The following is a 15,029-nucleotide window of genomic DNA, read 5'->3' as shown; positions in this document are numbered from 1 at the left end:
AGTTTGACTCTTCTCAAATGATATATTAATTTATCTTCCTAATAGATTTAAATTCCTGAAGAACATGTACTATTTTTCATTTTAGCTTCCTACTCTTAGCTCCTAGCATGCTCTCTTGTATAGTGTTGGTGTTTAATAAATGCTTGATGAATTGTGAATTGAATTGAATCCCTTCCTAAGGTCCCACATATTTTCCCCTGGATGCTATGTTGTTAGGAAAGGGACATTTCCTTGAGGTGGCTGCAAGGTGGCCCATTGACTCCTCACACAACCACTAAGAGGTAAAATTTTGAGTCTTTCAGAGGTTCTGGGGAAGCTTTGCCAAACATGGGGTAACTAAGTGTGACTGTGAGCTTTCCCTTCCTCTACTTAGTAATTTTCCCTCTCATTTCGCCATTTTAGTGGATAAGGGGAGAGAAGGGAGCAACAAGCCCACTGCAGTCTCAGATGCTTAGATTTTGCCGAATCAGAGTGATTTAAGGGCCAGCAAAAGCTGCCTTTTTCATAGGGAAGTGTTGTCACCAACAATGAACCATTTATTGTCACCAACAATGAACATCTTTCTCTCCTTTAAGGCCTAACCCAGGTGCTGCCTATTCTATGAGGTCTTCTTTCTTTTTCTCCAACTAGATGTAATCCATACTTTCTTGAAATTCTCAAATCACTTTACTTGAGTTCAACAATGTATTATATATTTAATCACGTTCTCATTTTTATCAGAGTTTTTGTGTTCACGCCTTATCCTCTAATTCCACCCTCCCCCCCCCCCAATATACTATAAACTCCTAGTGGGTAATCAACATTTATTAAATACCTACTGTGTGCCAGGCATGATACTGTTAAGCTTTTGGAATACAAAGGAAAGAGAGACCCTGCCCTCAAGGAGCTCACAATCTAATTGGGGGTGACTGTGGTTTGGAAGTGATAAACAAATATGTATAAACAAACCACATAGAGGATAAATGAGAAATAATGTACAGAAAGAAGACACTAGCTTTAAAGGGGGTTGAGAAATGCTTCCTATACCAGATAAGATTTTAGTTGGGACTTAAAGGGAGCAAGGAAGCCAATAGCAGAGAACATTCCAGGCAAGGTTGACAGACTGAGAAAATGCCCTGAATTGAGAGATGAAATTATTTGTGGGACAATTATGAGGCCAATGTCATTGGATTAAATAGTTGTGGTATGGAGTAAGGTAAATGAAGGCTGAAGAAGTAAGAGGGGAAGCTAAGTTATGAAATTCTTTTGAATACTAAGCAGAGGATTTTGTATTTGATCCTGGAGGCAATAGGGAGTCACTGAAGTTTATTGAGTGAGGGGGAGACCAGGGAGCTGGAGGTTGACATAGTTGGAACTTAGCTTTAGGAAAATCACTTTAGGGTCTGCATGGATAATGGCAGGCAGATTCACTAGCAGGCTATAGCAATGGTACAGTTGTGAGCATAAGGGTCTGCACCAGAGTGGTGGTAGCAGTGTCAGAAGAGACAAGGGGGCATATTCAAGAGACATCATAAATGAAATCAATAGTCATTATCAACAGATTAGATATGACAATATTGAGGAGTAGAGAATGACTCCTAGGTTATAAGCCTGAGATATTGGAAGATGTAAATGCCCTCTACAGTAATAAGGAAGGGGATGGGGTTTAAGGAAAAGAGAATGAATTCAGCAGTCAGAAAGAAATAGGATTGCGTAAGAGGCTAGAGGGTCTATCTTTGGTAAAGAGTAAGGGCACTTCATCATGTGAGACAGGAAGAGATAGTGGCAGAAGTTATGTGAGTAATATAAGATGAGGAAGAGGGAGCTCATGTTGAATGACCTCAATTTTTTTTTCTGTAAAATATGAGGCAAGGGGTGGGGAGGAGGGCCCTGAGAAGTTTGAAGAGGGATGAAAAGGTTTGGAGAGATGATGTAGAGAGTGGGATAGTGAGTTGATAAGGCAAGTACAGAAGGATTGCCTAGCATCAATAAGGACCCAGTTAAGATTATGTTGTGTAGTGGACCTACTCAGAATGGTCACATGATTTTCTCTACCTTATAAAAACAAAAGGTGAAAAATAAACTATTTATTGAAAATATATAAGAATAAAAGGATTTTTAACTCTATGGGATTCTAACTCCACCCAAATAAAACTCCCTGGTTCTGCAAGGAACAGCTTTTCCTGTTTTCACAGGTTATACTAATCCTTTCTGATCTAACACAAATTTTTACTATTCTAAATAAACTACCATTATTATCCTTATAATTCTAAACTTCACCTAAATATAACAAAGGCTAGCTGGTTGAGTCTCAACAAGAGTCAAGTTAGGACTCTGAGCCTTAGCAGACTCAGTCTGAACCAAAGACCAGGTCTTTCTTTGGTCTTCTCAGAGTTGAAACAATTTATAAAAACAGTAATAGATAGTCAATAGTGTTTCCCAAGTTGGAAAAGAAAACACTCCTTCAGGTCTTTCCCTCTTTTCCTTCTATCTCAGACAGGAGAGAGAGTCTCTGACAGTGCCTCTGTCAACTGCTAGAGACCAGCTGCCCCTCCTAGAGAGAGTAACTGTCACAGAAAAACCATTACACCTTGAAACTGACACTCTGGCTCAGCTCTGTTTGAAACTCCAATTCTTCCTCAAACCAGCTTCTCTACTTCTTACCTCTAAACTAATAAAACAATACTTATTTTCTAATATCATCCATTTAACCTTCATTCAGCAGCAAGTTTATAGGGCACGATGATATGATAAGAAGGCTAGGACTCAAGAGAATAGGACAGTGGAGAGAGTTGATTTGGTGTACCAAGGACTAAGATAGGGAAAAGGGGAGAAAATAGCTAATGCAGGGGACATGGCCTAGGAGAGAATTTAGGAGGGTTTGGAGGTCACAGTACAGATTTGGTAAGAGAAGGCAGAGGAAGAGCCTTGGATTATGATTATTGAAAAAACCAATCAATTATAGGTCAGAGAAGGGGATTTTGGAATTCATGAATGTGGAAGTAATACATTTGGGGTAATGGCAAGATCAGAGTTATAATCATCATTGCACATCGTTGAGATAGGGTGAAGGATATAATCATGGGAAATGAGTAGGTTGAAGAACTGAATGATTAGGGAATTTGAGGTTAAGTCAATATATATGTAGGTCTCCTGGTATGAGAGAACAAGAGTTGGAGAGGAGAGAAAATATGGGGAGCATTATACCAAACACACTAAGAAAGGAAGGAGAGTGAACTGGAGTTGTGAGGACAAAAGCTACCAGGATTTTGTTTGGGTGGCAGATATGAACAGCAGGCACCTCAAAGGAAGAGAATCTGCTGAGTGATGAAGGTAGGGGAAGAACTTGAAAGTGGCAATGGGGAGCATGGAATATTCTCTCTCTTGCCTTGACTAGTGACCTGAGGTACCCAGGGGGGCTGTATCATCCTAGGAGAGCCAGGATTCAGTAATAGCTAGAAAATGGAAGGATTAGGAGAGGAAAAGGCTTAGTATAATGGGAAATTTATTGTTCCATAAGCAGTAGTGGAATGCACAGGGCATAGTGGAAAATCTGGGTAGGGTTTGGTAGAAACTTTGTGAAGTGAAAGTGAGGAGAATGGAAATAAGGAATTGAGAGGTAGAGAGTGGGGGATGAGAACTGGATGATGATTTATAGGAATTCAGAATTACTAGGATGAGAATGGTATAACCAGGTGAGAAAATGGCCATCACCGAATGCTGCTCTGCTTCCCAGAGGAGACTGGAGACTGGGCTGGACAGAAGAGCAGTATTAAGTAGGAGACACATGGTCAGATGATCAGATGGAAGGTTTGGCTTCAATATTCCTCTTACCTCCAAAAAGTGGAGGTTAGGCAAAAAAAAGCTGTAGCTTAAGCTGGAAGTAGAACCTACAGAGTAAGAAAAAGAAGACTAATTCCCCAAGACCTTTCCTCTTCTTCCTCCAAGGGCCATGTACAACAGGAGATAGAATTCCTGAAGTCAAAGTGAATGTTGCTCCTCTTTGCAATGGAGGTTCCCCACACATAGTTTAGGAGATAGGGCAGGCAGTAGGAGGCAGAAGTTGCCTTGTTTTGGCACAGATGGAAGATACCTGGCTCAACTCTTTGCCACCTTTTCTCAGTTGACCCACTGCGCCAGCAGGAGATAGGAGGAACAAGGTCTGAGGTCAAAGCAACGTTTGGCACCTTTTCTCACCTGAGGAGGCTGGAACTCAACAGATTTCTAGGGAGACAATCTGTCATCAGGCCTGTCCTAGAAGCCTTGCCAATTCTTCAATGTACGACGTGCCAGAGATCATAATTTACTGTCATAACCTTAGAAAAAGGCTTCTTAATCTGAGCTCCATGGAATACCAAAAGAGCCTTGGATAGATTTCAGGGGATCTTGTGAACTTAGAAGGAGAAAAAAATATATATGTATATATATTTGTTTGTTTATTTTCACTACTCTCAAACTGAAATTGAGCAATTCCTTCTATTATGAATGAAGGCAATAAATTACAATAATAGCAGTACCTGTGACTTTGTTACCAATAGAAGTCACAGGTACTTTCTCATCACATTACAGTTGTTGCAGATATCTCAAAATACTGCCTATGCTCATCATAGCTTTGAAATTATTGTAGACTGGCTGCTAGATCATATGTGACTCAAGTCTTTCTGTCTACAGGCCACATTTCAATATAATTTCTTTCTTCTTCATGATCCTCTATATTTTTTATGCATTTAAAAATTGGGTTTCACCAGATTTTCAAGGGATCATTGAATGAAAAAGGATCAAGAATGCTTGACTGAGAGCTTCCAAAGACACTTCCACACCATAACAATCATCAGGGTAGAACCCTGCACATACTAGCTACCTAACACATGTTTGTTGGATCAAATTGCTTTCGTGGGAAAAGGATGAAATTGTTGTAATGGCCTTATGAGTCCACTGAATATGGGAGAATTTTCACCAACAGAGAAGAAACCCTTGAATAATCATTGCTATCTGGGGTTTTGTTTCCTCAAAGATTCTGGGATTTTTTATTGGGTTTCCTGTTCTAATCAAAGGTCACAACATTCCTGCCTTCAGTATGTGTCACACCAGGGTATCAGGATTAGATTAGGTTAACTGTACTGAATTATAATCCAAACTATAAAAGAAATTAAAGAGCTCTTATAATTTGAAGGAAAAGTAAAAAAGAACTGAGGGGGATGACCTTGTTCCATACTTGTAAAAAGGGACTTTGAATAGTTACAGAATTAAGAGAAACACAAAGTAGGAGGCATCTTGTTCTTTTTAATCTCTAGTCCAATCTCTAATTGCTAATTAATAGGAAGATAGGTGGCATAGAGGATAGACTATTGGATTTGGAGTGAGGAAGATCTGAATTTGAAGTATCTGCCTCAGATACTTACTAGCTATGTGGCCCTGGGCAAGTTACTTAATCCCTCTAAATTTTAGTTTTCTTCTGTAAAATGGTGATAATAATAGTCCCTACCTGGCAGAGTGGTGGTAGAGAACAAAACTATATATATATATACACACATACATATACATATACACACACATCTTAAAGCACTATATAAATGCTACTGTTATTCAATAACCACGCTCATAATGACATAATTTGGCACACACTAAGGAAGTGTGTATATGTATGTATGAAATAGATCAAGACAAAAATAGGTAATTGTGGCAGTTTGTCTTTGTACACTTTTTCTAGCTATGCATTCTATACCATACTTATCATATTTAATAGCCATGCCACTTTATCTACTAGAGAGCCTCAATTTGATATTCTACAGTTTGTCTTTCTACCCTTAGCATACTACTTGACACTTATCCTAGTTAGGCTTTGTTCCTGACCAGCCCATCAGCTGGTAGAGACCACTATGAATGCTTATCCTACCCTAGTTATTATGACCTCCCAATTTGAAAAATTCCTGGCTCTCACTCTATTCTGATCACTTAAGTTCCTGATGGAAGTATTGTCATGCTCTATTGGGTCCTAGAAGATGGCAGGTGTTACATTCCTTAAGTTGATATGCCAAAAAGAACTCCTAATTGTTGATTGATGCTTCAGTCAATTGTACATCTACTAAACCCCTCTAACATATCTGCTTATTTTGCAAAAAAATCCCAGAGATTTACAAATATTTACATTTCAAGATCTAAAGAGATATTTAGCTTTTCTCGCACCAAGTAAGAAAGTGAATTGTGGGCTGGTACTTACCAACAAGGCCACAAAAACAGTATTTAAATTTTGCTTATTTACGTTATGTTTCAAGACCAAAGAAATATCATTCTACAGTCTTAGATTCTTAGAAATCCTAACACAGAAGGAAACAAAGAATATTCATGGAGTATTTTTTTTAAAAATTATACAATCTGTCCTTCATTATAGAATCCTATATATATTTTTAACACTAATAATCTCCTTAGGACTTATATGGTTAAAAATCACGGAACTTGGGGGCAGCTGGGTGGCTCAGTGGATGGGGAGCCAGACCTAAAGATAGGTGGTCCTGGGTTCAAATCTGGCCTCAGACACTTCCTAGCTTTGTAACTCTGGGCAAGTCACTTAACCCCCATTGCCCAGCCCTTATTGCCCTTCTGCCTTGGAACCAATACATAGTACTGATTCCAAGATGGAAGGTAAAGGTTTAAAAAAAATCATGGAACTTTACTATTTCTGAAGAATCAAAATATCATTTCATTTAAAGGCAAAAGAATGATGTACAGTGGATTTAAGTAGTCTAAAGCATATCATTAACATGCAAGACACCACATAAAATACATCATCAAGGATAGGTTTGCCTTGAAAGGGAGGTGGCCTTATCAGAAAATGAGAACAAGAGATAAAAGACAAACATACTAAGTGAAACTCTGGTACCCTCGAGAATTAAAAGTAGAGGAAAGACTTTTGTATGGTGGGGAGAGAATCTACAGAAAACTTATAAAAATGAATGGATAAGAATTGTTACAAGATGTGAGCGCATGAATGGTTTGCAACCTACAGCTGTGAAAGGAGTACTCACATTGTTGTGTATGACCAAATTAAATATTTAAAGGATGCAAGCTAAATTTTCAACCACCTTGTCATTGTCTGCCTCCATGAAGATAGTAATTTGTGGAGTCAGGTTTCAGGTACTGAATTCTCTGTTTTATTGGCCTCCAGAACAGAAAGCATCAAAAAAAGAGAGAAAACTGTAACTGTAACTTAACACTATAGAAATAAATCTGGCTTACTGATGTCTGAAAGAAAGGTCAGGGGAGCAGGCTATAGCAGGCTGTCAAACACAGGAAGTTCCTTAGCTGAAGGATGTTAAGCAAACAGCAAATCTGGGAAGGCAAAAGCCCTAGGCACCACAAAGCCACAGTCTCCATGCAGGAGATATTAATTGGATTCAAGTGGCAGGGTTCGGGGACAGGGCCACTTCCTGATATCAGGAGAAGGCAATAGTTTTAAATGTCCTGGTATGCTGTCTACTTATCAACTTTATCAGGATGTGCCTCATTTAAAAATCATTAATCTAGGCATTTATCCACCCTGCTAGCAAGGAAGAGTGGAACAAATAAGAAGAAAAAGTCATTAGTGCCGATACACTTTATCCTTGATTTAGTTATGAATGACATTTTTAAAACAGCTGATTTGCTCTTCCAATCACATATTTCTTATATCAATATCAAATTTAATTTAATTCCTCTAACTGTTCTTTAATCCTGTTTTTTGACCAAAATTATAAACTCCTTTAGCAGTAGGACTGTGTTTTGTAGCATGTAGAATCCCCCAGAAACACTTAGCACAGTGCCTTGTGGGGCACTCAGAGCCACTAGGCTACCTTCTGATGGATTGATTGAAGACATAGGAAAGTAGTTGAGAGATGTGTTTAGTGGATAAGCCTATCTTAACAGTGAAGTTTTCAATAGAAAATTCTATCCATTGAAAAATATGATTTCCATGAGCATGAACAAAAGCTGAGAATAATCATATTTGCCTTTATTGTTACCATGGTTCTTTGACAATATAAGATGCTGTATGTATACTACTTAGTTTGACTTGAATTTGACAACAACTCTGTCAGAGAGGTGTCATTTATTATTTTCCCTATTTTACAAATGAAGAAACTGAGGCCAAGAGAGGCTAAATGGCTTGCCAAAGGTCACAGAGAAATTTAATCCAGCAACTTAAACATTCTCAGTACTCTGTTCCTGGACCTCTCTGCTTCTTCTGATTAGAAAGGAATAGACAGTAGAGAAGAAATAGAAAGTAGAGTTCCTCTCAGAGCTTCTCTTTAAGAAGGGCACTCAGGGCAACCATCTCATCAATTCCCATGCGGATTTTATCATAGTCTCTGGGATCTCATTATCCTACAAGATCTTGGCAACTCTGAAATTAGTCCCTCCTCAGTTATTCCCTTTCCTTTTTACATTCTGCACAGCACCTGACACATAGTTGGCACTTAAAAAATGTTTATTGATTGAATGACTGACTTACCAAAGAGCAACACAACCAAGTGAAGAGAGATTCAGACTGAAGTCTTCCTGACTCTAGGAGGAACCACTATGCCTACATCTCTATACCATCAATGCTAAAAATAATTAAATAGACTTTAATGGATCAATAATAGTTATCTGAAAAAAAATTGTTGAAACATTGAAAGAAGAGACGTTAAGCTCCTATGCAGTAGCAGTATAGATTAGAAGATGGACCTCTTATTCTTAGGAAGGTAAACAGGTTTTGAAGGTGATCTTGGTCAATATGAATCAGTTACAGTTATGTTAGCTAAATATTAAGAAAAGCTTAGAAAAAAAAGAAAATGAGTATGGGATAATTGATATAGTCTCCAGGTTAATTGGAGGGGGACATGTCCTTTTGGGGACATGGCTCAAAGGGCCACTATGTACTCATGTTGAATGGTGTGAATTATCCAGTCAAACACAGAAACTTCCTCAGAAGTGGGTAGCCAAGGTGATCCAAGTGGGAAGAGAAAAAGTCTGGGTTTGGTGAGATTAAAGAAGTCCATGAAAGAAGGAGTGTATTGAAGGAATAAATGTATGTTTCAAGTCTGTTTTGATGTCTCTTTAAAGGAAGCTGTTATTAATGAAAGCACTGAAGACTGTAATTTAATTTAGAATAAGACTCGCATAAGGTTCTTAGTTAGAATGCTTAATTAACATCTTCTGAAGCAAAGAAAAATAGGACTCTAAAACAGGACTATCCTTGAAGGGGACACTTTTCATGAGTGACTGGATGGGGGAGGAGAAGGGCAACATATGCTTTTAAGTTTTCTGCATGTCTAAATTCAAAAGTCTTGCACCATAGCAACCTCAGTACAGAATATTTGTGGAGAAACATGGCAAAGTAATAGCAATATCTAATTCAGCATTAATGGAAATGATTGTGCAGGCTGTAAAATATAATTCCCTTAGCTTTTCTCAGATACAAGAAACTTTAAATTTATTATTTTTCCCATTGCTAAATGTAGAGAATAAAAGATCATCATACTTACTGGGATCTGGGCAGAATCCCCACTTTTCCTCTTTTTCATATCGACTTGTTGTAGCACACCACAGATGCCCATCTTCTCTGCCTTCTCTGGTACATTCATAGTGCCATCGGTCATTATACTGGAAAGGAAACACACATGGCATTCCATGGGAATTTCCTTTCACTGTGTATAATTCTAAAACAAAGAAAATTACAGAAGTTGAAAATTGGTCAAGTAAAGATCCCCTGAATTTCCTTTTTCAAGAAAAAATATTGGTGCATACTTCTCCAGCCACACTTATTTTCTGGCTCACAATAGCAGCCTATTTTTATCTGGCATTTTGCAAGTTGCTGTCAGACATATTGCCTCATTTGATGTTCATAGTAATCCAATGAGGTCATTAGTAAACTACTATTATATTTATTTTACAGGAGGGAAAACTGAAACTGAGAGGCCAGTATATCATAGGATCAGGGATTCAGAGCTGGAAGGGACTTTGGAAGCCATCAAATCTACCTTCCTCATTTTACAGATGAGGAAACAAAGGCTAAGCGAGGACTTATGTTTGTTCAAGATCAGTCAGCAAGTGGTATAGAAAACTGAAAATTCATATGTCCAGACTTCCAAGTCCTATGCTCTTTCCACTTACACCATGCTATTAAAATAATTGTACAGTTCATAAACAGGGAAAGGGCTCAACAAAAGATTTTATATAAATGGAATAGAATAATGGAATATTATTGTGACCTAAGAAAGAACAAAGGGAATGGTTTCAGAGAACCCTGGGAAGACTAGTATGAATTAAGCAGAACTAGAGGAGCAATTCATTCTTGAACAATGTTGTAAAAGTGAACTTAGAAAGATGTAAGAACTCTGATCAGTGCAGTGACCAACAGTTGTGCCAGAGGTCCAGTAATGAAGCATGCTATTGACCTCCAGATAGAAGGAAGATGGACTAAATATGCAGAATGTGATACACATTTTTGGACACGGACAATGTAAGAATTAGCATTTTTGACTATGTATATATATATTATGAGGGTTTTGTGTCTTGGTTTGGTTTGTGTAGGTGTCTTTTCAGGTAAGGGGAAAAATTAAATGCTTATAAAATGAAAATAAATAATCAAAATAAAAATACATATCAAGTCCTAGGAAACCTCTAAAGATTTGCCAGTGAGGATGGACAGCTGTACCCTACCACTGTTCCACCATTCTAAATCAAAAGGGCCATTGATACTTCAGCGAAACTTGGGGACCAAGGGAGGAAACTTGTTGCTTTCTGGGAAGTATTCAATTCTCTCCTCCTGTCATAAGGATAGGCATGGAGAAAAGGCTTGCTTTGCCTTTAGAGGCTTCATGCTATTAGCCAGAGTCTTTTAACGTAGGGCACTGGGCCAGGATTTCAGTCAGTCAGTCATCAATAACTTATTAAGTATTTAACTATCTGCCAGGAACTGTGCTAAATGCCGAGGGTTCAAAGTCATTTAGTCAGTAACTAAACATAAAACACAGTTCCTACTTCCAAGGAGCTCACATTCTAGTGGAGATGACAACATGCAAATAATTATGTACATGTAATACACATAATCTATATGGGCATACATGTAAATAAATTAATCTCCACACATTATGACAGATACATGACATAATATGTCATATTATATCTTTTGAGCCTGGAGCTTCCCCTTCCTCTGATGCATAATTTTCTACTTTGTTTAGTCTCTACTGCCTCTGGATTTAAGTAAATCTTCCAGTAACTCCATTCAATAGGAAAAGAAATAAATTCTTGAATTTACCATGAACATAAGAAATAAAATTGAGAAATTAATTAATTTTAGCATGTAATTGATCATTATCAGTGATATTTTCTAGTTCAGTTTGTACAGGAATTTATACCTAAACCTCACTGATTTGGTTTTCATCAAGAGGAATTATTCTTTCAACTCTCTCTTCCAAAATCTTCAGATGAACCATAAAGCTCCTTCTCTTTTTACCCTGCACCATACCCACCTCATCTTTCTCACTCCAATCCACAATTTTTATCACTAGCACTATTACTTCTGGAATATTTCAGTAGATAGGTAATTATTTACCAAATATTTCCTGTACCTCTTGGGCTTCTTGTGCCCAAAGGGATAGGAGCCCTAGCCATAATAGTCTAGATATGCTGCAGTTCTTTAGGGACACAGTTGTTTATTTCAATCCACTTTTTATTCATATTCAGGGAATTACATCCTACAGAGATCCTATCTCTGGATGCATTCTAGGTGTAGGAGGATGACTGAATGTTGCAAAGGTGGGAAGGTACCAAATAAAAGCACCAGTGTTCTGTGAGAAGGGTAGGTGATTCTGCCTCCTTCTGAGAGCATCAGCTCACACAAATAGCATTATTGTGCAACTGTTGAAGGTTCACTGGTCACAGCTGTTTACTTGCGGAGATAAGAAACTGTCTTTGGATGTTATCCCAGAGCCTCAGTCCTTCTGAACTCCCTGACAACTCTACCCAGACCTTAAGGCTAAGCTGTCAAAACTGAGGAATACTTATTGGAAAAGTCACATAACAAAGGCACACAATGGACATTTGGTGGCAAGTATGAGGATATAAAATTCATTTGTGCTTATTTAACTAGCATAGCAAGTGGGCATTAGCCAGGCTGGGAGCAAGTTGCCTTTGGCTATGCCACCAAACCTAAGAGACAGTTTCAATACTAAGCTTGGGGGAAAAATGGGAAACCTACTCAAAGCTCCTAAAACTAGAAACAAGTCACTTTTGTCAAAGCAAATTTCTTTCCTTTCCCTCTCTTCTGTACTATTTATTTCTTCTTTGATAACCAAGAATCCCCCACCACCACCACCAATCAGTACTTAGAAATTGTAGTGAAAATGTTAAAATAGAGCTAGAGGCAGGCCTCTAGTCTATTGGGTAGCTTCTTTGTGGATGAACTATGGGAAGATATAGACAAGAGTCAGATAGTTTGGAAAAGAAAGGATGGGCTGCAATCTGTACTGATCAGGGGTTTCCCATATTAGGGAGATCATAGACTCCCTTATTCAAGGATGTACTATAAATTAGCCTTCAAATTTGAATTCAGCCACTAGAATTTGACAAAATGATTCTAATACTCATGGAATCATAAACACACACTTAAAGGCCATTTAATCCAGCTCCCTCATTTTAAAAAAGAAGAAATTAAGGCTGATTGAGGCCGAGTGAGATTGTGTGACACAAGGTCATACAGGAAGGAAAAGGCAAGGGATGGGAACTCAAGTCTTCTGATAATCATCCCAGAACTCTTTCTGCAGCTCCATGTTGCTTTTAAAGACCTCTCTGCAATTGGAAACTAAAGGAATGTCCCTCAGTTTGGGAATAGCTGAACAAATTGTGGTATATGATGGTGATGGAATACTATTATGTTATAAGGAATGATGAACCAGATGATTTTAGAAAAAACTGGTAAGATCTACATGAACTGATATAGAGTGAAATAAGCAGAAACATGAGAACATTGTACACAGTAACCAAAACATTGGGGGATGATCAAATGTGACAGACTTGGCTACTAACAACTATACAATGATCCAGCACGATTCTGAGAGACTTATGAAAAAAAATGCTATCCACATCTAGAGAAAGAACTCTTGGAGTAGAAATGCAGAAAAAAAACCATATGATTTATTATTTGTTTATTTGGGCATACTATTTGGTGGTTTGGTTTTATGATTATTCTCTTACAATAATGAATAATATGGAAATAGGTTTTGAGTGATAATACATGTATAACCCAGTGGAATTGCTTGTCAACTCTTGGAGGGGGTTGGAAAGAGGGGGAAAGAGACAATATGAATTATGTAACTTTGGAAAAGTTATGTATAAATTATTGGAATAAAATAAAGAAAAATTATTTTTAAAAAAGGTCTTAAAAATAAAGACCCCTTTAAAGTAAATAAATATACAATTGAAAAATAGTTATCAAGGCCAATGTGTAAATTTGTTTTGCTTGACTATATATATATTTCATAATAGGTTCTATTCTCTTGCCTTGTCAATTTATAGGGGTGGAGGGAGGAGACAGCAAGAAAATTTGAACTGAAAATAAAATAACATTTATAAAAAGAAAGTAGACAGAAGTTCTCCAATATTCATAGGAGCTTATCGAAATGAGCATCTCATTTTGTACAATACAGAGGAACACATAACATGCAGGGCAATTTTATAATAGTACATATGAAAGATATATTAGGTTCCTAGTTTTACCTTGAAAAGGATGCTCACAGATATCATCACTCCCTGACATATATGCTGTCCACTTCTGGAAAGATTGTCTTGTAGCCACCACCAGTTTGCTGTTCTTTACCTCTAGCATATATTGATATGGACCAATTATCTTCTTTCTGTTACAACGCCACCACATGGGAAAATGAGTAGAATCACACTCGAACAGTCCTAATGGCTGCTCAGGGATACTGAGGTTCAATCCCAGGCAAGTGCTGGTGCCTATGTTATACAGATGATGTTTGGAAACCCATTTCCATAACATAGATGTAGTTGGTTGGTTGCAGTCCTCCAAGTTCAATCCAAATTTATTTGCTTTGATGCATGTCTTACGATCTTCATTTTGGATAATGAATATTCCTTTGCCTGAAAGAAAATGGAATATCTCCTGTCAGACACTTCATATATAACAAACTAGAAGTAAATACTTGTTTCTCTTTGCAATAACCACTTAACTTCCTGATCAATAGCTCTCCTGTTCTCATAGTGACAACCATAACTACTTAATTTTAGTTTGAGAGGCTGGGAGTAGATAATCCTTATCCAAGACCAATGCGGTCCCTAAGCAGGGGATATACAAGGACCTCTAGAAATATAATGCATTGCCTAAATATCAAGTTAACCTCAATGCTGTCTTCCCTCTGACTTTATACTGATACTAGTAACAGGATGATGACCTTGCACCTTATAACTAAGCAATGTCTTGTTCCCTTATTCCAATCAATTCACATTTATTAATTACATCCTGAGACAAATAACTGGGTCCCTGTCTTGATCCCTCTGCCCAAAATCACTACCTTGGTATCCTGTGCTCCAAGACTGGGCACCTGCCATGTTCTTGTTAATACTACCAGGGACTAGAGTTCAGCCTCTGAATTCTAGCCCTCCATGGTGGGGTCTCTGCCGTATGAAACCAGAGCTCATGCCTCCTTAGGTTTCTGCCCATTCTCTGCTGCCTAATGCTGACTCCCTGGTTACTTAAATCTCTAATACTTACCTGTTACTTGCCACTTAGCTTCCAATCCCCTCCATCCCTTTGCCTGATCCTATGCATCTGGAGAGCAGAGTAATAAACTTCTCCCAAAGCCTTCCTTTATAGAAGGCTCAGACTAATTAACTCTTCATTCTGCTCTGCTTGGTTTCAACTCCAAGAGCATCATGCCTCCCCCAGGATAAGCTCATCATTGAAATCTCATCATCATGGAGAGTGATCCAGCTCAGATACTCAATACTTTCTCAGTACCCTCATCTGGTTCTCCCTCCAACTGAAGAAATGTCAGGTAGAGCAATACTCTTCC

General features: G+C 38.0%; 1 protein-coding gene across 1 annotated transcript in view; it reads right to left on the bottom strand.

Moving 5' to 3' along the window:
* PLA2R1 (phospholipase A2 receptor 1) overlaps positions 1-15,029 on the bottom strand; it is a 177,301-nt gene that overhangs the window by 117,384 nt on the left and 44,888 nt on the right. Inside the window, exons 2-3 of the mRNA XM_044666572.1 lie at positions 13,714-14,097; positions 9,480-9,653 (exon numbers count right to left, since the gene is read on the bottom strand). Of these exons, the coding sequence (XP_044522507.1) occupies positions 9,480-9,653; positions 13,714-14,097 (558 nt within the window). The remainder of the gene's footprint in view (positions 1-9,479; positions 9,654-13,713; positions 14,098-15,029) is intronic.

Source organism: Gracilinanus agilis, chromosome 3 (assembly GCF_016433145.1).
Source record: "Gracilinanus agilis isolate LMUSP501 chromosome 3, AgileGrace, whole genome shotgun sequence".
Classification (NCBI taxonomy): domain Eukaryota; kingdom Metazoa; phylum Chordata; class Mammalia; order Didelphimorphia; family Didelphidae; genus Gracilinanus; species Gracilinanus agilis.
Note: the sequence above shows the minus strand (reverse complement) of the source record. Positions and strands in the feature narration are given on the sequence as shown.